We start from the raw sequence: 23,731 nt of genomic DNA, 5'->3' as shown, positions 1-23,731 counted from the left end.
CGGATATATTTGAAGAATCCAACGGTAAATTCGACGGTACTCAACATTTTTCTTGTAGTATTGTGCGTTCATCTTATCTTTGATAGTTTTGGTAAGCGTTAAACTAACAAAAAAAAAATATAAAACCGTTTTTAGGTACAAATACAGCTACTTCAACTCAAGAATAGATAAAATATATTGATAAGTTTCAACAAGTGACAATGTTGGTCATATTAATTTAGTACCAAGAATAAATATGTTACTAGAATATAAAACAATTCTAAGTAGATTTTAACAAAAACAATTTTTCATAATAGTTTCTTTTGCTATGATAACAAAAAAGGGAATTCAAGAAAAAAAAATTATCTCATGTTAGATTGTACTTGCTCAAATCGGTTTTAAAATTAGTGTAAGAGGATTTAAAAGTTTTACTCATAAATCATGAAAAAATATCTACAAATTCAACCCCTAATGTTATTTAAAGAGAAATCTTTGAAAAGATAGGATTCTAATATAAATATTTTAATTTAATCACAAACTATATATTATTATTAACGAGTGATTGTTATACTTCGAAAATAAATAAAAAATTATTAGCCATTGATTTTCTTATTTTTAATATTAAAAATAGTTAAAATTTTAATTTAATTAATTTTATATTATTCCGTGCAAAACACAGATACATATACCAATTAAATTTTAGAAAAAGAGATATCAATAAATATATTACCTTAGTATGAATAATGTAAATTCATTAATTTATCCTTTTGTACTTCTCTTCGTCTTCATGCTGATTTTATCGGTATCTCATTTTCAAGTATTGTCTTTTAGTTTATTTTTCTTTTACCATTAAACCCCGTTGTTAATAAAAAAAAATGTAAATACAACTACACATTTAATAACTTTTTATGAGTAAATAGCCAAAATAATTTATCAAACTTCACATATGTAATTCAAATTGATCTCCCAAAGTTTTGTCGAACCAAATTAGCACCTCGTTTTTTTAGAAATTAACGTCTCACTTTTTTCTCTCATATATTTAAGATACAAAAATCCCTAAAAATCAGTATATTTAAATTAGAATAAAAATTCCCTAAAAATAAAAAACCAAACCCTAACAAACTAATCTAACAAATCAAAATCACCAACCCTATCAAAAAATGCTGTGTACTCAAACGGTTTCATATGATTGAGAATAGGAGACATATACTTTTGAAATGTTGTGCACAGTGCAATCAGACTTAAATTACAACCCAATCAATAAAGGCATGTGTTATGCTGCTCGATTGAAAAGAATTTGATATAATTTTTTACTAACAATTACAGACTTTGATATTGAATGATGTTTGCATAAAGAATTAACTTTGGACATCTTTTTTTAATTTTTCACTCATCTAATAATATATGAGCCATTCAGCACCTTAGCTTATTTTAGAGCCAAAGAAAATTATTAAAAAATAACACAATCGCATATATGCATAATTAAGTGCATTATATGGCCACACTGCGGAGAACGACAGTTTCAATAGTGAGACCAGGACCAAAGCCAAAAAGCACACCCCAATCAAGTCCTTCTCCGGTAGTTTTAAGTCCTTCTTCAAGAGACCTCTTCCTCATCAAATCCATAATGAAGAACACACAGGCACTTGACATGTTACCATAATTGCTAAGCACATCTCTAGTGGCTTTCATCTTCTCTGGCTTCAAGTTCACCTTCTGTTCAACCTGGTCCAAAATTGCACGCCCACCAGGATGTGCAATCCAAAATATTGAGTTATAATCAGAAATACCCAATGGATCAAAAGCTTTATTGAGCGCGTCATTGATATTTTGCGAAATAATATCAGGAACACTCTTGTTAAGATAGAATGTAAGTCCAACTTCACGAAGGAGACCACCGATGGCTCCATGGCTGCCAGGGACAAGTTTTTGATCGGTCGAAACAAGCTCAAAGATAGGCTTCTCAACCTCTGGCACAGGATCAGAACCAATGATAATCGCAGCAGCTCCATCGGCAAACAATGCTTGTCCTACAAGACTATCCATGTCTGTCTCACTAGGACCGCGGAAAGTGACTGCGGTATTCTCAGAACAAACGATAAGTACACGAGCATCCTTGTTGTTTTCAGCCAAGTCCTTAGCCAAACGAAGGACAGTGCCACCAGCGAAGCAACCTTGGTGGTACATCATGTACCTCTTGACGCATGGGTCCAGCCCTAAAAGTACGATGAGTTCGTAATCAACGCCAGGCAACGCAACGCCGCTGGTGGTGCAGAAGATCAAATGTGTGATCTTAGACATTGGCTGGCCCCATTCCTTGATGGCCTTGGTTGCAGCCTCTTTTCCAACTCTTGGTACCTCCCTGATCATCATGTCTTCTCTTGCATCCAATGACGGTGCCTTGTATGCACACATGTTAGGATTTTCTTTTAGTATCTCTTCTGTTAAGTACATATGTCTGTTCTTGATCTGTGTTCTCTCACCTGAAATAAAAATGTGTAATTCACATCCATCATTACCTTTGATAAAGTTTAGAAAATGATATATATAGTAATAATGTTATTCTTGAGTTATTTTTGTAGTGACTTAAATCTTTAAATACCATTTGAATATATAGTTTTTATAAATTTATAATTATGGAAATAATGCTATATATTTATTATTATTATTATTATTATTATTATTATTATTATTATTATTATTATCATCAAACAGTGAATATGATATATTGTATAATATGTTAATTTTCTGTTTTAAGTAATATAAAAGTAAAACGATAAAATTTTTTGATAAATATTAAATAAAATAAAATTAAAATACTTAATTAATAAAAATACATACAAATGCGCTGAAACTTCTTCTTAAGATCGGTCATATGCTCACTGTTGGTGACTCTAAAATAATAATCTGCATATGTACTCTGATCAACACAGTTTGGTGGATTTGCTGTACCAATCGCCAATACAGTTGCAGGGCCTTCTGCCCTTTGAGCCATGCGGATCTCACTAACGGCCACCATCTTTTCCTAGCTGTGTTCTTTGGGACAACAAAGCTTAGCTATGTTCTTTGGGAGAGCAAACTTTAGCTATGTGCTTTGTATTTTGGTGAAGACTTAGGCAGAGAGAAGGGGAATATTTATATGCATGAGTAGGGGCATATGTGGAATTAAATGGGGGAATTGGAACTTACATAGAAAACGTGCTAACTCAAAGTGTCGTAATGGTGACAATGATTATTATTTAATTAGTTAACTTCAAAAACGAAGTATTCTGACTTCTTGGTTGTTTAATTGTTTTGCTTTGACTTTGATTGATTGATTGTGCATGTATCATGTTACATATATTGTGTAGTTTTAGTGTTATTTAATTCATGATATTGTGTGGATGGCGGACTAGATCGGCGGCATATTTGTTTAGAGATCTTTTCGTCTTTAGTGGTTGATGTATGGGTCCATTTTGTGTGGTTGGTAGAATATAGTATTTGTTATTTCTTTTAATTTCCTCTTTTATCTCATGTATGCAAACAATCATATTATAGAAATCTTTTATTTAATGTCTGGCGACTCTGTTTATTTACATTACATATATCTAAAGTATGAAGGATATGAATAAGTGCATCCCGTAGGTAGTTGGGCACACGTGCTTATTACCATGCATTACATCCATGTCATGTTGAAATTAAATATCTTCGAAGCAAAAATATGTGTGTGATTTATTAACTAATAGTGTACTTATAGGATATTTAATTATTTATAATTAAGGTGATCTTATTAAATTTCAATATTGAAAGCCGATGTGTTTGACTGGGTGTAAGAGGAGTTTGGTGGATGACACTGGAGTCTACCACCATATATGAGTCTGGTCTTTAGTTAATTAGTAGTCCTGTTTGAACAAATAAAATAATAATATAATTGACTATATTATTTTATACTACTAAAATTTTTATTACTATAGCCACTCTCATCTTTTTACCGGTGGAAAAGATATTTTCATAAAAAATAGTGCACTTCACAACTTATAAACTTGTAAAACTGTGGAACCACAGATACTCCTCAATATATATATATATATATCATCTCAAATATCCCAAGAATAAATTGAATTTAGCATAATATTAAGGACTGTCATGGAAATTAAAGACCATACAATAACATTTTTTTTAACATCATAGTCATCGAATCCAAAACTCACTATAACATTTTTAGCTTTAATTAAACTATGATACACAATTAAAAAATTGCTTATTACAGATGAATTTACAGGTAGATTTGATCTTTATTACAGACGGATATTTAGTTATCGACAAAATTACCGACAGATTTTGTCCTTCTGTAAAAGTTTTGTCGAAAATTACTTACCGACAGATTTTTTCTATCGATAATTCTTCTACACAAATTACCGTCGGATTTTTGTCTCTCTCACTCTCGCTCTTTTGTATTTTACTTGCCCTCTCTATGAGATCTATTCCCCTACTTTAAAACAACAAATAAAAAAATTACTACAAAGGATATCTATCCCTGAATCCTTCTTCTTCTTGTGCACTAGAATTAGAATGGTAGCTATCGACTAAACAACACCGTTATGTCTTCTTATGTAACAGTTTTTTAACTGGTTTATTCCAGTAACAGTTTCCTAACATACAGTATATCAATACATGTTTCTCAATAAGAATTGGAACAAAAGCTATTTTCACATAAAACCATAAGAAAATCATAAGGCACGTGTATAAACAACAAATCCAAGACCACATTTATATAATATTTTAATTAATTAATAATTTAATATTTATAGTATATCTCACATGAGTGTCTTGAGAGCGCTTGTCCACCAATTTAGACTTGTCACTTTTAAGTCTGTGGGTTTTCTTGAAGACTTCCTTGTTAGTTGGTGTACGGCCCAACGTAACTGCTTCTTCTATATTTCACATAAAATACAAAATAAGAAAAATTTTACATAAATAAATGTCTATTAAATAAGATCTAAAGCCACTTAAATTATGTTACCATCCTCTCTATAGTTGAACTCAGTGGAATAGAACCACCGCAATGGACAGAACCACCTAAGAGTGACGCTCAATTTTCCCTTGCTTTTTTTCTTATATTTTTTTTATTTCTCATCTATTTTTCAGTACCTTTCCAACACCTTTTTGTAAGCAGGAATTAGCCATTCGTGGATTGTATCCATACCCTCACAGATATCCGACATCATTTGACTAAATCACTTACTTGTCCTATACTTGAAAGCCCTCCAAAAAAACTCCTCATCATCATCATCAATAAAAAAGTGGCTTTGCACATAAAAAGCATACTAAAATATAAGATAAGACAAGAAATTAACCTAGTTTGTTCTTAGAATAATTTATATTATTTGCATGTTATATATGTTACTTTTAGTTTCCTTCTGACTCTCTTCCATCAATTCTCTCCACGCGATTTAACTCTCCGTCTTCTCCCCAGTCACAATACTGTCCTGGTGATGCAGTTTGGCTTTCTGTCTTCTCCCTTGCCACACCACCAGCGACTCTCCTCGCATTCCGGCAACACCGCCCCGTACCTCCCCTCGTCTCCTTGCTCACACCTCTCTGTTGTCTCTTGCCGCCGCCTCTATGACACCTTGTCACCGTAGCTTTTCTATGCAATATCATCATCGTCTGCATTTAGTGCCACTACTACCATGGAAGTTAGGATTCAGGTTCCTAATTTTTAAAGTTAGGGTTCAAGGATTTTAAATTAGAATCTTCAATGATTTTAAATTAGGGTTCAATATTTTTTGAAGTTAGGCTCTCTGTCTTCTTTGTTGTTGTTGTTGAATTTGAAGGAGAATTTTTTTCTTGTTGTTATTGAATTTGAAAGATTTGAAATGTGGTATTGTTAGTGGTGGTGAGTGGTGACCATGGAGAGAGAGACAATGGTGTGGTGATGCTGACAAAAGGTATTGTTATTGTGTTAAAACGGATAATTTTAATACTAAATGTAACGTTGGAGACTATTTTGACAAAAAAAAAAATTAAGGACAATTTTGATTTTAACCTTAAATCTTAAAGACAAAAATAGTACTTATCCCACCCTGAATAAATTCTGGGTTATATCTTGCTGTTACTTAATTGTAATATTTTGGTATCATTGTGATTTTTTTTTATAGGTTTTTCTTATAAGCATTGTGATAATATAATGTAACTAAACTTGTATAATTTGAGACCTATTTGGTGTCTAATCTAAATTTTACTGTAAAGTTATATTTGTATTACATATATCAAAATACAATTTATCAAGTCAGATTTGCGTCTTTTATTAAACTTATTTGATACATTTTGTAGGATAGTTGAGAAAAAAAATATTTGGCTTTTTTTTGACTAAATAAAAAAAAACTTAAATCTCACGTTTATAAATTGCGATCATAGTTATCATATTTTAAAGAAAAAAAAAAGACCAAATATCACGGTTTTTAACCATAACTATAAAATAGTCTAATGTCACAATTAAAAATTGTGACTATAAGTAGAGTTAAGGTCACAGTTAGAAACCGTGGTAATAAAAGGATTATGGTCACAGTTAAAAACTATGATTATAAAATGGATAATGTTACGATTAAAACTTGTAACTATGACATGACTAAGGTCACAGTTGTGAAATGGGACTATAAATAAAAAATGCTGTTTTTCACTTTGTAAGAAAAGGATGTGACCTTTTCTTAAAAGTCGTGACTATATATATTAGTCATGGTTGAAAACTGTGACTTCTATTCAAAACCGTGATTATAAATCAAAGATTATGGTTTTTTATACCTAATAGTTACAGTTTTAAAACGTGAATTAAAGCAAAAAAATATTTTAGTGACTAAAGCTTACCAACACCATTGTATATAACAATGATTGGAGTTTAATTTGTATATAAATTTTTATTTTTATTTCAATAATATCTTTTATCTTCATCTATATCTATTAATAAAAAAACATGTATTTTTTATTATTTTAATATTCGAATTATTCAAGATCTGTTAGTTAATTTATAATTTTTTTCATTTTAACTGATCACATTTTTATATATTTACAGCAACTATGGAATTGGCAAAACATTTGCGAGTTGGACTAGAGAAAGGTTTTGCTAATTAAGTTAAATTACGATGCGAGTTGGGAGCGCAGAGGGATGGAATTGCAGTATATTGGATTAATCCACCTATGGAAGTCGACCCAATTCTTGCTCAACAGGGTTAGGGTGTTTCATCCCTGCCCTGCTGTTTTCTTTCTTTCCTTTGTCTTTGTTTTTATTATTTTTTCTTTTTTTAGGTCACACGAGTGAACAAAAAAAAAAATAATGTATATTTTACAAGTAAATGGAAAAAAAGTCATTTAGATATGTAACAGGAGAAGATAGTGTAAATGTAAATGTCTCTTTAAACAATAGTATTTGTCGTTAGGAATAGCAAAAGAATCTATCGAAAATAGTTTATTAAATTTCACATATGTAAATCAAATTGATCCCCAAAATTTTGTGGAATCAAATTAGCACCTCATTCTTTTTTAGAACTAACATCGAACGTTCTTTTTTTATATATTTAAAATACAAATTAATATCCCTAAAAATAGTATATTTAAATTAGAATCAAAATTCTCTAAAAATAAAAAAAAAATCAAAATCACCAACCCCATCAACACGTCAAAAATCCTCTGTACTCAAACGGCTTCATATCATTGAGAATAGGACATATGCTTTTGAAATGTTGTCCAATCAGACTTACAAAAAAAAAAAAAAAACAGGGGAAGGGGTCTAGCTTTAATCCAATAATCCAGCACTCATGATGCTGACTACTCTATAATCAATTATAAACATCTTCCAAACTTTATTTATTGGTTTAAAATCTCTTGAGTAAATATGTCTGATTGAACACTGAGATAAAAATTATTCCGGATTCCTAATTACTATTATTTACATTTACGCCGTTTGTAAGTACATCCCATAAAAAAGTCGCATTTGGTACATTCTATCCTATAAGATATAAAAAATAATAGAATAACTAGTCGATACCGGCGGTTTCAAAAACTGCCATTATTTTTGCAATGTATTTCAACTACTGTATAATTGTATTTCAAACTTGTATAACAACATATTGAAAATTAGACAATAAAAGTAATACTCAGGTCAAATATTAAATATAAAATTAAGATTTATTTCAAACATTAAAATCGAAAGCAGTACTTTACCCATTATATAATTTATAATTATATGAAATGCTTCAAACACACGATAATATAAAAATTACAAACGCATACATCAAGTCTTATACTATCGGACCTAATACTTTTTTACTTTATCTTAAATGGGAACTCATACAAAGGTGTTTATAGTTGTTCTCACATAAAATTGCAACCCAAATATTGGTATGTGTCATGCTGCTCAATCAATCAAAAAGAATTTGAATTATACTTTACTAACAGTTACAAACTTTGACATTGAATTTTTGCATAAAAAAATAACTTTAGACATCTTTGTCTAAGTTTTCAGGATCTTATTTTGGAGCAAAAGAAAATTATTAAAAAATAACATATATATGCAGAGATATATAATAAACTACATCATATGGCTACGCTACGAAGAACAACTGTTTCAATAGTGAGACCAGGACCAAAACCAAAAAGAACACCCCAATCAAGTCCTTCTCCAGTGGTTTTAAGCCCTCCTTCAAGGGACTTCTTCCTCATCAAATCCATGATGAAAAACACACATGCACTTGACATGTTACCATAATTGCTAAGCACATCTCTAGTGGCTTTCATTTTCTCTGGTTTCAAATTCACCTTCTGTTCAACCTGGTCCAAAATTGCACGTCCACCAGGGTGTGCAATCCAAAATATTGAGTTATAATCAGATATACCCAATGGATCAAAAGCTTTACTGAGTGCGTCGTTGATATTTTGGGAAATAATATCAGGAACACTCTTGTTAAGATAGAATGTAAGTCCAACTTCACGAAGGAGACCACCGATGGCTCCATGGCTGTTAGGGACAAGTTTTTGATCAGTCGAAACAAGCTCAAAGATAGGCTTCTCAACCTGTGGTATAGGATCAGAACCAATGATAATCGCAGCAGCTCCATCCGCAAACAATGCTTGCCCTACAAGACTATCCATGTCTGTCTCACTAGGACCACGGAAAGTGACTGCAGTATTCTCAGAACAAACAATAAGCACACGAGCATCCTTGTTGTTCTCTGCCAAGTCCTTAGCCAAACGAAGGACAGTGCCGCCAGCGAAGCAGCCTTGGTGGTACATCATGTACCTCTTGACACATGGGTCAAGCCCTAAGAGTACGATGAGTTCGTAATCAACGCCAGGCAACGCAACGCCGCTGGTGGTGCAGAAGATCAAATGTGTGATCTTAGACATTGGCTGGCCCCATTCCTTGATGGCCTTGGTTGCAGCCTCTTTTCCAACCCTTGGTACCTCCCTGATCATCATGTCTTCTCTTGCATCCAACGACGGTGCCTTGTATGCGCATATGTTAGGGTTCTCTTTCAGTATCTCTTCTGTTAAGTACATATGTCTGTTCTTGATCTGTGTTCTCTCACCTGAAATAATAATATGAAATTCACATCCATCAATACCCTTGATGACATTTAGAAAACGACATACACATACACACATCAATAATAATGTTATTTTTGAGTTATTTTTATAGTGACTTGAACGTTCATGTCTCATTATTTTAATAGTTTATCCAAATTTATAACTATTGAAATAATTTATTTTATAACTATTGAAATAATTTATTATTAAGTAATTATTATTGTTAATATTAAGCAGCAAATATGATATGTTGTATAATATGTTAAATTATTGCGTATTAATTAATATAAAAATAAAAGAATGAATTTTACTCTGATAAATATTAAATAAAACAAATATAGAATGCTTAATAAAAATACATACAGATGCGCTGAAATTTCTTCTTGAGATCAGTCATGTGTTCGCTATTGGTTACTCTAAAATAATAATCTGCATATGTACTCTGATCAATACAGTTCGGTGGATTTGCTGTTCCAATTGCCAATACAGTTGCTGGACCTTCTGCCCTTTGAACCTTGCGAATTCCACTCACAGACACCATCTTTTCTTAGCTGTGTTTTTTGGGATAGAAAAGCTTAGATATGTTCTTTGGAATAAGAAAGGTATTTTGATTTGATGAAGACTTGGGCAGGGAGAGGGGATATTTATATGCATGAGAGTCGGGGCATATGTGGAATTAAATGGTCAATATTGGATATATAGAAAACGTGCTCATCTTAAAAGTGTAGTGATGATAGTGACAAAATGACAATGATTATTATTTAATTAGTTAACTTCAAAGACGATGTTCTCAATCATATAGTATAGTAGACTCCGAATAATGTCCCTGTTCAGCAATAATGTCCCCGCTGCAATTCTTGACCAATAATGTCCCTGGTCATTTGGAGGCACGGGAGGAAATTTATTGTTATCTTCTATTTTTATTTTTAGATATACATTATTTATGCTTTTAATTATTTATTATCTGTTACCTATTTTTATTATATATAATAAATTTTTATTAAAATAAATTTGTACTTTCTACGATTTCTTTGTGATAACGTGACGTTACTAGCTTAACTAATTCCAAATTTGTTAATTACGATATAAATTTAATTTAATAAATAAAAAACGAATTACATATATATATATATATATATATATATATATATATATATATATATATAATGGCCATTAACCTGATATTCACTTAGAACATCTCTAATATTAGTTTCAATTTTAATTTCATTTTGAATATTTGTGGGATCATTTGTTATAAATAATAATTTAAAATTAAAAATAAAATTTGTCTCTTTAATATTTAGTTTTAATTCAATTAGAATTTTATATTTTTTAATTATTTTATTAATATAATTATATGAGTGACAAAATTTTATTAATTTTCTATTAAAATGATACCATATTACTAAGGTGATATCGATTTTATTTCATCAGTAACTCCAATACAAATTTTAATTTTAAATCAATACACTTTTTAAAAATAAAAAATAATATTTTAAAAACACTCCATTAGAAAGGTTCAATTCTTATGTATGGAGGGAGACAATATTATTGATGAGGTCCAAAAAGCCATGGAGGAAGCAAACACTTTACAGTAATTATTTTGGTGGTATTATATCTCATTGTAAGGTTTTTTGCACAAGTTTAGAATTGCTAGATATCACATGTGAAATGAAAAGGAAATTTAGTGACACATTTTCTAGTTAAATTTGTCCTTACTATACTAAGTATAGTATGGGTGGAAGAGTTACAAGTAAATAGGAGTGTTCAAGACTTGATACAGTTTAAAATTTGGCCTAAATTCAAGACATATTTTATTAGATTCGAATTTATTATTTTTATTTATTGTTATTTTTTGGTCGAGTTCGAATTATGATTCGAGCTATCCGACCCGGTCCAAAGTTATTTTCTATAATAAAAATATATATTTTAGAATAAAATTAGTAATTTCATATTATACTTTTATACTTTAATTAATATTTGTTATATTATATGGTATTGTATTTATTTTAAAATAATTTATTTTAGTATAAATATGATATAACATTTGTTAAATTTAATTTTTAAAATTAAATTTTTATTATTTTAGTATATAAAATTTAAAAGTTTGTATATACTAATTTTGTATCGGGTCAATTATTCAGTTTAATTCGATTTATTTTTTATCACTTTTGGATCAAACCAAAATAGATCTAGTAACTTCTTAAAAATGACGTCAAGACTAATTAAACCTAATCCGACCCAACCCATAAACACAGACCTCTACCAACAAAAATCTGTAATTTGACCTTTTTGATATTTTAGACTCCGTAGTTAATTAAATACCTATTTCTACTTAAGGGGGGAAAAAAAGGATAGCTGGGCATCACGTTCTTCACTAGTACCATTATATCCATGTCATGTTGAAATCTCTTTGAAGCAAAAATGTTCTTGTATTTTTTATTTTTAAATTTTATAAAAAATTAAAGTTAAATATTTTATTACTTTTATTATTTTTTATAAATTTTAAAAATAAAAATACTGAAAATGAAAAGGCAGATGAAACACACTCTAACATCCTATTATGCAGTTTTTGATTTGCATCAACGATAGATGAATGTAATAACATGGCTGCAACCATATTGATATTGGCATATAAAACGTTCGGCAAAACAGATCACATTTGTTTAAGATATTTCACTATTTATGTCCACATCAGCATGCAATAATACATTATACATCCTCTAGTGTATGTATATATAGTATATAGTAAGAGGCATATGTCGTTATCATGTTCTTCATTCATTGGCAATGCAACTATATAAATATATTATTATGTTGTCCTTTTATATAATTTGTTAAGAACTACAGGTAAACGAAAAAAATATAATTGAATAAAAAACTAATATTTTTTTGTTAATTTTAAAAAGTCTAAAATATTCTTTTGAGATTAAGATTCTGTATCCAAAATTAAAATTTAATTATTGAAGACAAAAAAGATTTTTTTTTTGTTGATTTTAAAAAAGCAAAATACCTTTTCAAGATTAATTATTAGAAAAATACTCTTTTAGAGTTAAAGTTGTTTAATTTGTATTATAAAATAGAAATTTAAATTTAACTTTAAAATGACTAAAATACGCAACTATGTAACTTAATTTTGAAAATATGAAAATTTTCTCTTAGAATTAGGATTTTTTTTTAAGGGTAAAAAACCCAAATAAGCCAAGGAGAGCTCCAAATTACCCAAATCAGCCAAATCAAAAATCCATACCTGAATCCACCAGGACGAATTATTATATAATTTGAATCAATAAGATTCGAATTATACTCTCAAGTAATTCGAATTGATATAATTCGAATTATGTGCATGCAACGAGTTAAAGTAATTCGAATTGATATGACTCGAATTATACACATGCAAAAAAATTAAGTAATTCGAAACAACTCGTTTCGAATTATACTTACCTATTTCGAATTTAGTTAATTCGAATTACCAGGAGAAGTGCACTTTAGAGAGGTTCGGATCTAGTTGATTCGAATTACAAGGGTTTCGGCTATAAAAGGAGTTCGAACCAAGTTCATTCGAATCACTTTCTCATTCTCCAACCCCACCAAATCCCAGAGAATAAGACCAACGTTCGGTACGAGTAAGACCAGAGCGGCTTTTTTTGTCGATGGGGGATGATCCGGGAAGGCTTTATCGTTTGGATGGAGTTGCTCATATCGCCGGTGTGATCAACGACGAGGTTAGTGGTTTATGAAAGCGGTTTATGATAACGGTATTTGTTAATGGTTTTTGATAATGGTTTATGTTACTGTTAGTGGTTTAGGATAGTGGTTTAGGATAGTGGTGTAGGCTAGTGGTTTTTGTTAATGGTTTTTTATACCGGTTTATTTTAGTGTTAGCGGTTTAAGCAAGCGGTTTAGGCCAGTGGTTTTTGTTAGTGGTATTTGAAATTGTTTTTTGTAATCGGTTTGTGTTAATGGTTTTGGATAGTGGTTTTAGTGATGGTTAGCGGTTTAGGGGCGTGGTTTGAGTTGGTGGTGTATGGTAGTGGGTTTTGTTAATGGTTTTTTATAGCGGTTTATTTTAGTGTTAGCGGTTTAAGCAAGCGGTTTAGGCCAGTGGTTTTTGTTAGTGTTTTTTGTACTGGGTTTTTGTTAACGGTTTTGGATAGTGGTTTCAGTGATGGTTAGCGGTTAACGGTAGTGATTTATGATAAATGTGAAAATGCATCTGTTTTTGTTAATGGTATTTGCACGTGGTTTGAGTGAGCGGTTTGTGTATAAAATGTTGGTCGTTTGTTTCATATATCTTTTACCCATCACGATTTATTTTCTGGTTCCTTATGAAATATATTGTATATGTTAGTGGTTTGTGCATTTTCGTCCTGCCGCATGGCATCCAGGTCCAACGAAGAAAAATGGGGTGGATACTGCTGTGTGCCAGAACTAGATCCACCTGTAGCCCTTCTCGGAACAGTAGTTCCAACATCATCGCCGCTTTCATCAGCGATCATATCCGGCTCCACGTCATCGTCATCTGGATCATCAAACAAACCATCACCAACACCAGCCGGTGTGGGACAATGTACCTCGGTGGGAATATGTTCCCCATACCGAACCTCGTCTCTAACATTGCCGCTCAGATCAACGGCAAACGAAGGGGACGCAACAAGCTGCATCGGTGGCTCATACACAGGAGCAGAGGATGAAGCAACAGCAGGTCTCGAGCTCGAGCCGGCAACCGCGGCTATAGTATTGGCATTCCGGTTCGAACCACCCGAGCTAGATACCACATCAACCAACTTTGCCAACAACTCTGGTGTCCTTACCTCGGGAAACTGCCTACGACAAAGAAACATAACCTACAAGTCCTCATCACTACCGATTGTGGAACAATCAAACTTCACGGTGTCATGGAGCACCGCTGTTGGAATGCGGTAGAAAAACTTCTTGACCCTTTTAACTCCTTCGAGACCAAGCTTCTCCAGCACAGAGCTAACAAGAGCATCGTAGGTGGTTGTTGGCGTCACGATAATACATAGGGGATCCTTATCAATGAACTTCACGCCGGACCGAGTTTTTCTCTTAATCGACCCTCTGTAATGTACCAGCACTAGGAAACTCTCCTCACTAGCCATCTCCCCTCTTTGTTGAGAGCATCATGAGTTCACAGCATATATATACAGCTCTGGTTCGTACTATATATATATAATTCGAAACAATTTGTTTCGAATTATGTTGTATCACAAGCTAACCTAGTAATTCGAATTAATTAAACTCGAATTAGTTAATTATAATTCGAAACAACTTGTTTCGAATTACTTTATTTTGTTTCCTTCATAGTAATTCGTATTAACTCAATTCGAATTACTTTAACTCGTTGCATGCACATAATTCGAATTATATCAATTCGAATTACTTGAGAGTATAATTCGAATCTTATTGATTCGAATTATATAATAATTCGTCCTGGTGGATTCAGGTGTGGATTTTTGATTTGGGTAATTTGGAGCTCTCCTTGGCTTATTTGGGTTTTTTACCCTTTTTTTAATTGTACTAGACATTAGAAATTTAAATTTGATTATAAAAATTATAAAATACAAATTTGGTTAATTTTAAGAAAAAAAAACTAAAATAATACCTCTTTCAAGATTAATTGTAAAAGACAAGCAAGTAAAAAATTTTATTTTAAAAAGATTAAATTACCTCGTTTAGGATTAATTTTAAGGAAAAATCACGTACCGAAATAATATTTAAAAGTTTATATTGTTAAAAAACATTAAAAGATATGAACGACAAATATACACTCGAACATTTTCATTCTCAAAATTGGTTCACTCCAAATAAACTTTTTGCAAAAAACTGAAAAAATAAATTTAAAAAACTGTAAAAGAAGTCTTGTGATCAAATTTTGCTTCAATTTTTTTATGCATTACTTATCCAAATATTCTTACAAAAATTTAAATCAAATATATAAGTATTTTTTAAATATAAAATTTGTTTGCCACTTATTAAAAATAGATATTTTTGTGATTTTCATCACATGTTTTTTTGTCATGTTTTTAGTTTTTTCAAACTCTTATGTGTTTTTCGTAACTACTTTTTAGATTATTTTTGTTAATAAAATTAATTTTTGAATACCATTTTGATAATTTATCCTAATATCAAGGAGTAAATAGTCATTTCTAATCATAAAATATTTGAACACTGAATTTTTTATCTATAAAAATCGGAAATTAAAGTTATACCCATGAAAGATAGACTTTTGCAAATAAAATTATCCGAACTCTAAAAAATTAAATAAAATCTCCAAACTATCCTCTAATATAACCTAACTCTAATATCTAATTTTACTCCACACCACTACTTTCCAATCCCAAACCCTACCACCATTTTCATTCTCAACTACCATTATCACTACCGTCGTCATCATCACCACCACTGTCATCAATAACATAATTGGATACTTAAGGCTTTAATATTATATCTTTGTACATGAATTTCACATTGCTTATAACATCCCGAATTTTCTGAAATTAAATAATAAATTATTTATAATTTATTATATTTATTCAAGATTTTATTTTCAGAGATTCTTTTATTTAAGATATTTAAAACCTGAGTTTTTAGTAATTTGAGTTTAAAGTAATTATTACTCAGAGATTTTTATATTATTTTTATATTAATAGTATAATTTTCGTATTCAAAATTTAAAGTTAGCTATTGAAAAATAATGATAATTTGTTAATTTAATTTAAATATTGATAGTTTGAATATAATTTTAACAATAAAAAAAATTAATTTATTTATCTCTAATTTAAAAATTAGAGTACTTATTTAAAAATAATTTGTAAGTTGATAATTAAATAGTATTCTTAAAGATACTTATATTTGGTTTTAAATTACCACTCTACCCTCTAATTTTATTAAAATTCCTATCCTTACCCTCTTAATTCAAAAATTCTAACCCTAACACATTCACCCTTAACCCTCACCCACACTCAGCGCCGTCACTCCCCTTCCCACACACACACATGAATGGGAGAAGATAGGAGAGGGAGACAGCGTCGGCAGGGCTTGGTGCCACCACGTGAGAGAGAGACAGAACCATGGGAGAGAGAGGGAGCTGCTGCTGTTGAAAACGCGAGCTAGAGGAAGCTGCGTCTTGTCACCGCTGATACTATCAAGGGTCGTCGCCACCGTCAAAGAAGCCATTGCCACCGAACCCTGGCCGCTGCCATCGTCGTCGAACGAGATAGAGAGAGAGAGAGAGAGGGGAAGAGAACAAGATGGCCAAAGAGGAAGGAGGGGCTACTTCCACTGCTGCTGAGCTGCTGCACAGCCATCGAGCTGTTGTGCCACTGCATGAGCTTCCCGGAGTTGTCGCTGCTGCTACACTGCTATTGCTATGGAAGGAGGCCGCTGGAACTGGATTGGTTCGCCGTTGCTGCAAGCCACACCGTGATTCTAGTAATCAGAAATGACATAGTTATCGCCGTGAGCACCGCTGGAGCTACTGCTGTTTTGTTTCGTCGTTCCTCCTTATTTACAGTAATTTTTCTTATTAGACGCTTCATATTAGGGTATCTTATTAGACGCTTCAGAAATGATTATATTGTACTTGCATTGAGTTGGTTGTAACCTTGATCTCGAGTTTAGGGTATCTTATTAGACGCTTAATACCCGCAAGCCATATGTAACGACCTAAGTCTAAACCCGGTGAATATTAAAGTGTACAGAGTAGAGTTGATGATCATGATGAGGATTATGTTTATTATGAGAGTAATGATGAGAAACCGTGTTTGATTTGAGGCTTATGACAAAAGTGAGATTTATATGAGGCTTATGATGAAAATGTGATTAAGATATGTACTAGCGATTATGATTGATGATGACTGATTATGTCATTGATGATATAATTGGTAAAGTGATGAATTTGACTATGGTGGATGACTGAATTAGCAAAGATGGAGGCATTATCCTGCTTGCGTGATTATAATTGAAGTGTGATTGTTGATTGGCAAGGATGAAAGTTTTGTCCCGCTTGCGTGATTATTATTATTGAGTACAATCTCGTGAGGACGGCGATACGTAATGCTCACTTGAGATATTGTGCATGAGGATTAGTGGAGACGGCGATACGTAACGCCCACCTGAGACTATGAGTACGGCCCAATGAGGATGGTGATATGTAACGCTCATGGAAGGAATATTTTCTGAGATAGGGACGGCGATATGTAACGCCTATTTTAGGAATGTTGTCGGGTGCAGGCAACCAACCGACACGTGAGCTCATGGCTTGTATTAGGATATGTGTAACACCCTACCACACAGAGTCTTATGCTTAAGTCATAAAACCGAGGTGGCAATATTACGACCTCTAAAAGTAAAAATATATATAATAATAGTTGAAAGGAGTTTTATAACGAGGAGCCTTTGAAGGAGAGTTTAAAACAAAGGGCGCATCGCTCTTGTAAATGAAAAAATTGCGTACGAAGAAACGTAAGATATACGTGTATGAATAATAAAAAGGGAGTGTCAAAGATATAATTAACAAAGCTTCTAACTCGGTTCGCGAAGATAAACCGGATAGAACATACAAGTATATATATACATATATATAAGAGGATCCTAAAATGACCAAAAGCAAAAAACGACAACCTGTTTCTCCGAGTCAACCTCTAAGAGGAACAAACATAAAAATACAAAGTGGAGAATCTATATACATTCATAAATATAAACAAAGATACGACCCTAAGTCCCAAAAGTTCTTTGCTTCGTCCGCGTCTCTAGAATACAGAGTGGTGCTTCACAATCTGCATCTGAAAAACAACAATATTGTATAGGATGAGAAAAATGGGTTCTTAGTATGGTTAAGGTACCCACAAATATAATAAATAAGGTCCCGGGAAAGCCAAAGGCAATCCTAGAACTTCGACACTCAGATTATAAAACTTAAAGGAGTAAACTGAACCATAAATTTGGTAAAACTCTCTAAGGTACCCAAGTCACAACTTAACTCTAACTCTGCAGTTTACTTTCTATTCCATTTAACTCTAAACCTTGTTTTCACCTTCATAAAACATAATATTCTATACATTTTATCGCTTACTAGTAAATCATTGTTAACTAATACTTATCACTGATCCAACCAATTACCGCCTTAGGCCCAAATTCAAACCAACTCGGCCTCTGGCCCAATTCAGAACAAAACACCATTATCCTTAATCCACCACCAAAGTACTCAAAACAGAAGGACAATTACAAACACAAGCAAATACAAGGCTAGCACATTTAGAGAACAGTTACAACAAGTATCACAGTTACCAATTAGACAGAGTTTATCATATAGGCAAGCCAAAACAATTAAGCAAACCTAGGCAGAGCAAACAAATGCAATATGATGCATGCCTATCCTATCACTGTTGATATCAACTGTCGGTTACGTAGCCAGCCCGACATGTCCTCAAGCTCAAAATTCACCATGGGGAGAATCCCCAAGTTGACATGGGGGAGACAACACCCCAAGCTCAATAACATCCATGGGGAAAGTCCCAAGCTGACATGGGAAAAATAATACCCCAAGCTCAATGATATCCATGGGAAGAACATCACAGCTACATGAACAATAATCACAATCCCCGGCTGACATGGGGAAGACAGTACCCCAAGCTCAAAAATACTCAACCCTTAGCTCACATATGTATCTCCGGCATACTCGCAACACTACCGCACTTCCTCAATAAATCATAGCCACTTAATCATTTATCATAAGTTTTATTACTCCTAATTAATTAACTTCATCAATTATCTCATACATCATTCTCAATTACATATTCCTCTCTTATGCTTCATACACCACTTTCATCATATTTATCATATCAAGTACCGTCTTCTCCCACCACATATTACCTTTTAAAAATCCTTCTTCATCCCTAAGCTACCACCTTTTCCCTAGCTTCATCCTATTGTTAGGCTGACTACTATCTAGGGTTAAAAGAGTGAAAACAAAGGTTTAGAGATTTAAAATCATATTTAAAACACAAAATTTATTTGCTGAAAACAGGGGTCACGCGTACACATGAGCCACGCGTATGCGTGGGCGTACAATTTTCAATGCTCTTGTACGCAAGCACTCTACTCGCGTATGCGAGATACCCAACCCGAATAGGTTGGTCATGTCGCGTACAATGGTCCCGTACGCAAGTTATGCGTACAGGGGTTCCCAAGCGCTTTAACTCTTCTTCTGCCACCACAGCCACCGGAAACACCATGCCTCAAAGCTCTTTCTCACCAATTGAAAGACCAACTAAGAAAAAATACCACTACATGGTTGATGGAGGTCACGCAACGGTGATGATGGTTGGAGATTAAAATCGTCATTTTTGTTGAATGCGCCATGCTCGACGATCCTGGTTCTGTGGCTTGATTTGACAACGATGGAGTGGGAAGAGGCATGGAGGATGCCGTTGGAGATGTTCCTGTGCTTCAAGGAGTCCAACAAGTTCAAGGTTTTTTGAGGCAAAGACAGGGTTTGGTGGTAGGGTTTGGGATTGGGAAAGTGGTGGTGTGGAGTAAAATTAGATGTTAGAGTTAGGTTATATTAGAGGGTAGTTTGGGAATTTTATTTAATTGTTTAGGGTTCGAATAATTTTGTCTACAAAAGCCCATCTTTCATGGGTATATCTTTAATTTCCATCTTTCATGAGTAGAAATGTCAGCATGCATCTGAATCTTTCATGGTCAAAAACGCCTATTTACTCTAATATCAAAACTAAAATACCCTTTTTGAATTAGAGTTGTTTAATTGAATTAAACTCTCAAAATTTAAATTTGATTTCAAAAGTCGTAGATACCAACAGTTGCAAAAAATGCTGCTATTTTTGCAACGTATTCTGCTTGTAGAGGTATAAAACCAGATAACCTGATCATGAATATATTTGAACTACTATATATGCTACTTTAATGTGTGTAACACAAGCTATGACTAGAACAATACAGAATAGTATATATGAAATTGAATTTTATTTCGTATTTGCTACAACACAATATGACATGAGTATTCTTTTTTCTATATAATTAATTTTATTATATTCAAGCTTGTATAATAACAGATTAAAATTTAGACAAGAAAGTGACATTATATTATTATATAAAATATCTATTCTAATAAAGATGTTAAAAATATTTTTTATAAAGATATTTATTTAGTCACACTTTAAAAGCGTATTTTATGGGAGAAAGTAACGGTTTAAAAGAAATAATATCATTTTTAGATAAAGATAATATTTTTATAATATACCAAAATTAAATCTAAAATCTGTCATTCAATGATAAAAAAAAGTATATTCACAAGAAAACAATTATAGGATCTTCGTATATAATTATTTGAGATACTTCACACACATGATAATTTATAAAAAACTACAAACATATTACTCTCAAGACTTGTACTATCATACATAATACTTTTTTACTTTACTTATATGCAACCCCATACAAAGGTGTTTATAGTTGTTTTAAGATGAAAATGCAACCCAAATATTGGAATGTGTCATGTTGCCCAATCAAAAAAGAATTTGATATATTTTTTACTAACAGTTACAAACGTTGATATTAAATCTTAGCATAAAGAAATAACTTTAGACATCTTTGTCAAAATTTTCACTCATTCAATCATGTGTTTGTATATATAAAGAACATCAGGGCCTTATTCTTGAGAAAAAAAATAATTATTAGAAGGTACCACAATTGTATATATGCGTAGAAGTGCATCATATGCCTACACTGCGAAGAACAACAGTTTCAATAGTGAGACCAGGACCAAACCCAAAAAGCACACCCCAATCAAGTCCTTCACCAGTGGTTTTAAGTCCTTCTTCAAGCGACTTTTTCCTCATCAAATCCATGATGAAGAACACACATGCACTTGACATGTTACCATAATTGCTAAGCACATCTCTAGTGGCTTTCATTTTCTCTGGTTTCAAATTTACCTTCTGTTCAACCTGGTCCAGAATTGCACGTCCACCAGGATGTGCAATCCAAAATATTGAGTTATAATCAGATATACCTAATGGATCAAAAGCTTTACTGAGCGCGTCGTTAATATTTTGCGAAATAATATCAGGAACACTTTTGTTAAGATAGAATGTAAGTCCAACTTCACGAAGGAGACCACCGATGGCTCCATGGCTGTCAGGGATAAGTTTTTGATCAGTCGAGACAAGCTCAAAGATAGGCTTCTCAACTTGTGGCACAGGATCTGAACCAATGATAATCGCAGCAGCTCCATCCGCAAACAATGCTTGCCCTACAAGACTATCCATGTCAGTCTCACTAGGACCACGGAAAGTGACTGCGGTATTCTCAGAACAAACGATAAGCACACGAGCATCCTTGTTGTTTTCAGCCAAATCCTTAGCCAAACGAAGGACAGTGCCGCCAGCGAAGCAACCTTGGTGGTACATCATGTACCTCTTGACACATGGGTCAAGCCCTAAGAGTACGATGAGTTCGTAATCAACGCCAGGCAATGCAACGCCACTGGTGGTGCAGAAGATCAAATGCGTGATTTTAGACATTGGCTGGCCCCATTCCTTGATGGCCTTGGTTGCAGCCTCTTTTCCAACCCTTGGTACCTCCCTGATCATCATGTCTTCTCTTGCATCCAACGACGGTGCCTTGTATGCACACATATTAGGATTCTCTTTTAGTATCTCTTCTGTTAAGTACATATGTCTGTTCTTGATCTGTGTTCTCTCACCTGAAATAATAATGTGTAATTCACATCCATCATTATCTTCGATAAACTTTAGCAAATGATATAAATAGCAATAATATTATTCTTGAGTTACTTTTAAGTACCATTTGAATATATAATTTATCCAAATTTGTAATTATAGAAGTAAAGTTATTATTAAGTAGTTATTGTTATCTTTAAGTAGTTATTATTATTAATATCCAAATTTTTTTATTTTTTATATTTTCAAATACTTTTATTTATGAAAGTAAAACGATGAATTTTACTTTGATAAATATTAAATAAAACAAAATTAAAATACTTAATAAGAATACATACAAATACGTTGAAACTTCTTTTTGAGATCCGTCATGTGCTCGCTATTAGTTACTCTAAAGTAGTAATCTGCATATGTACTCTGATCAACACAGTTTGATGGATTTGCTGTACCAATCGCTAATACGGTTGCAGGGCCTTCTGCCCTTTGAACCTTGCGGATCTCACTCACGGCAACCATATTTTCTGAGCTGTGTTGTTTGGATCTGAATAGCGAAGTTTAGCTATGTTATTTAGGATGGCAAAGCTTAGCTATGTTCTTTGTAATAACAAAGATATTTGGATGAAGACTTAGGCATGGGAGAGGAAGGTATTTATATGCATGAGAGTAGGGGCATATGAGGAATTAAATACACGAAGTGCAACTGATGTAGTAAACTTGAATGATGTCCCTGGATTCAAAAACGATGTGCTCTGACTTTCGTATTGTTTAATTGTTTTACTTTGAATTTGAAAGGAAAAAAAATACTAGATTACATCACTCTCTTATTCAGTGATTTATTGGAGAAACTTATAAAAATTGTAAAGCCCTCGAGGAAGCAAACACTTATAATAATTATTTTGGTGGTATTATATCAAATCGTAAAGCCTTTTTGCACATGTTTAAAATACCTATTTCTACTTTAAAAAAAAAAAAAGGGTAGCTGGGCGTATCACGTGCTTCACTAGTACCATTATATCCATGCCATGTTGAAATCTCTTCGAAGCAAAAATGTTCGTTTGTTATTATAACTAACGATATTTATGTATATTTATAAGTGATCTTATCGTTTTTATCTAAATTTCATTATTAAAATTAAACATGATGTAGTTTGACTGAGTGTGTGAGGAGTTTGGTGGATGACAGTGGAGTCTACCACCATATGAGTCTGCTGGTCTTAATTAATTGATTATATTAGATGAGTTTAGTAGATGAATTTACTAAGATGGCGGCAACCATATTTGATTAAGATATATAACATGTTAGGCAAAACCTATTTGACTAAGATATTCCACTATATATTTATGTCCACATCAGAATGTAATAATACATCCCCACTAGTGTATAAGAAGCATATATATGTCGTTATCATATTCTTCATTGGCAACTATATAAATATTATTATGTTGTTTTTTTCTTAATATATA

General features: G+C 32.4%; 3 protein-coding genes across 3 annotated transcripts; all 3 read right to left on the bottom strand.

Annotated features, from left to right (window-relative positions):
* Positions 1-1,228: 1,228 nt before the first annotated feature.
* Positions 1,229-3,096, bottom strand: LOC112741555 (stilbene synthase 3-like). The gene is made up of 2 exons (XM_025790575.3): positions 2,821-3,096; positions 1,229-2,462 (listed from the first exon to the last, which is right to left on the bottom strand). Exons 1-2 carry the CDS (start codon positions 2,996-2,998, stop codon positions 1,471-1,473), a joined length of 1,170 nt encoding a protein of 389 aa, XP_025646360.1. The 5' UTR covers positions 2,999-3,096; the 3' UTR covers positions 1,229-1,470.
* A 5,269-nt stretch (positions 3,097-8,365) lies between these two features.
* On the bottom strand, positions 8,366-10,170 carry LOC112741560 (stilbene synthase 3-like). Its single transcript, XM_025790579.2, has 2 exons — positions 9,904-10,170; positions 8,366-9,542 (listed from the first exon to the last, which is right to left on the bottom strand). The coding sequence occupies exons 1-2, from the start codon at positions 10,079-10,081 to the stop codon at positions 8,551-8,553; spliced, it is 1,170 nt and encodes a 389-aa protein (XP_025646364.1). The 5' UTR covers positions 10,082-10,170; the 3' UTR covers positions 8,366-8,550.
* Positions 10,171-21,176: 11,006 nt separating this feature from the next.
* LOC112741561 (stilbene synthase 3-like) lies at positions 21,177-22,896 on the bottom strand. The gene is made up of 2 exons (XM_025790581.2): positions 22,607-22,896; positions 21,177-22,291 (listed from the first exon to the last, which is right to left on the bottom strand). The coding sequence occupies exons 1-2, from the start codon at positions 22,782-22,784 to the stop codon at positions 21,300-21,302; spliced, it is 1,170 nt and encodes a 389-aa protein (XP_025646366.1). The 5' UTR covers positions 22,785-22,896; the 3' UTR covers positions 21,177-21,299.
* Between the last annotated feature and the right edge of the window lie 835 nt (positions 22,897-23,731).

Source organism: Arachis hypogaea, chromosome 14, assembly GCF_003086295.3.
Source record: "Arachis hypogaea cultivar Tifrunner chromosome 14, arahy.Tifrunner.gnm2.J5K5, whole genome shotgun sequence".
In the NCBI taxonomy this organism is placed as follows: domain Eukaryota; kingdom Viridiplantae; phylum Streptophyta; class Magnoliopsida; order Fabales; family Fabaceae; genus Arachis; species Arachis hypogaea.
The sequence above is the reverse complement of the archived record's forward strand: the minus strand, read 5'-3'. Positions and strand labels throughout refer to the sequence as shown.

Coding starts and splice junctions, on each gene's coding strand:
- LOC112741555 (XM_025790575.3), bottom strand. CDS start 2,998: ATGGTGGCCGTTAGTGAGATCCGCATGGCTCAAAGGGCAGAAGGCCCT. Junction 2,463..2,820: donor GAAGAAGTTTCAGCGCATTT/GTATGTATTTTT, acceptor TTTTTATTTCAG/GTGAGAGAACACAGATCAAG.
- LOC112741560 (XM_025790579.2), bottom strand. CDS start 10,081: ATGGTGTCTGTGAGTGGAATTCGCAAGGTTCAAAGGGCAGAAGGTCCA. Junction 9,543..9,903: donor GAAGAAATTTCAGCGCATCT/GTATGTATTTTT, acceptor TTATTATTTCAG/GTGAGAGAACACAGATCAAG.
- LOC112741561 (XM_025790581.2), bottom strand. CDS start 22,784: ATGGTTGCCGTGAGTGAGATCCGCAAGGTTCAAAGGGCAGAAGGCCCT. Junction 22,292..22,606: donor AAAGAAGTTTCAACGTATTT/GTATGTATTCTT, acceptor TTATTATTTCAG/GTGAGAGAACACAGATCAAG.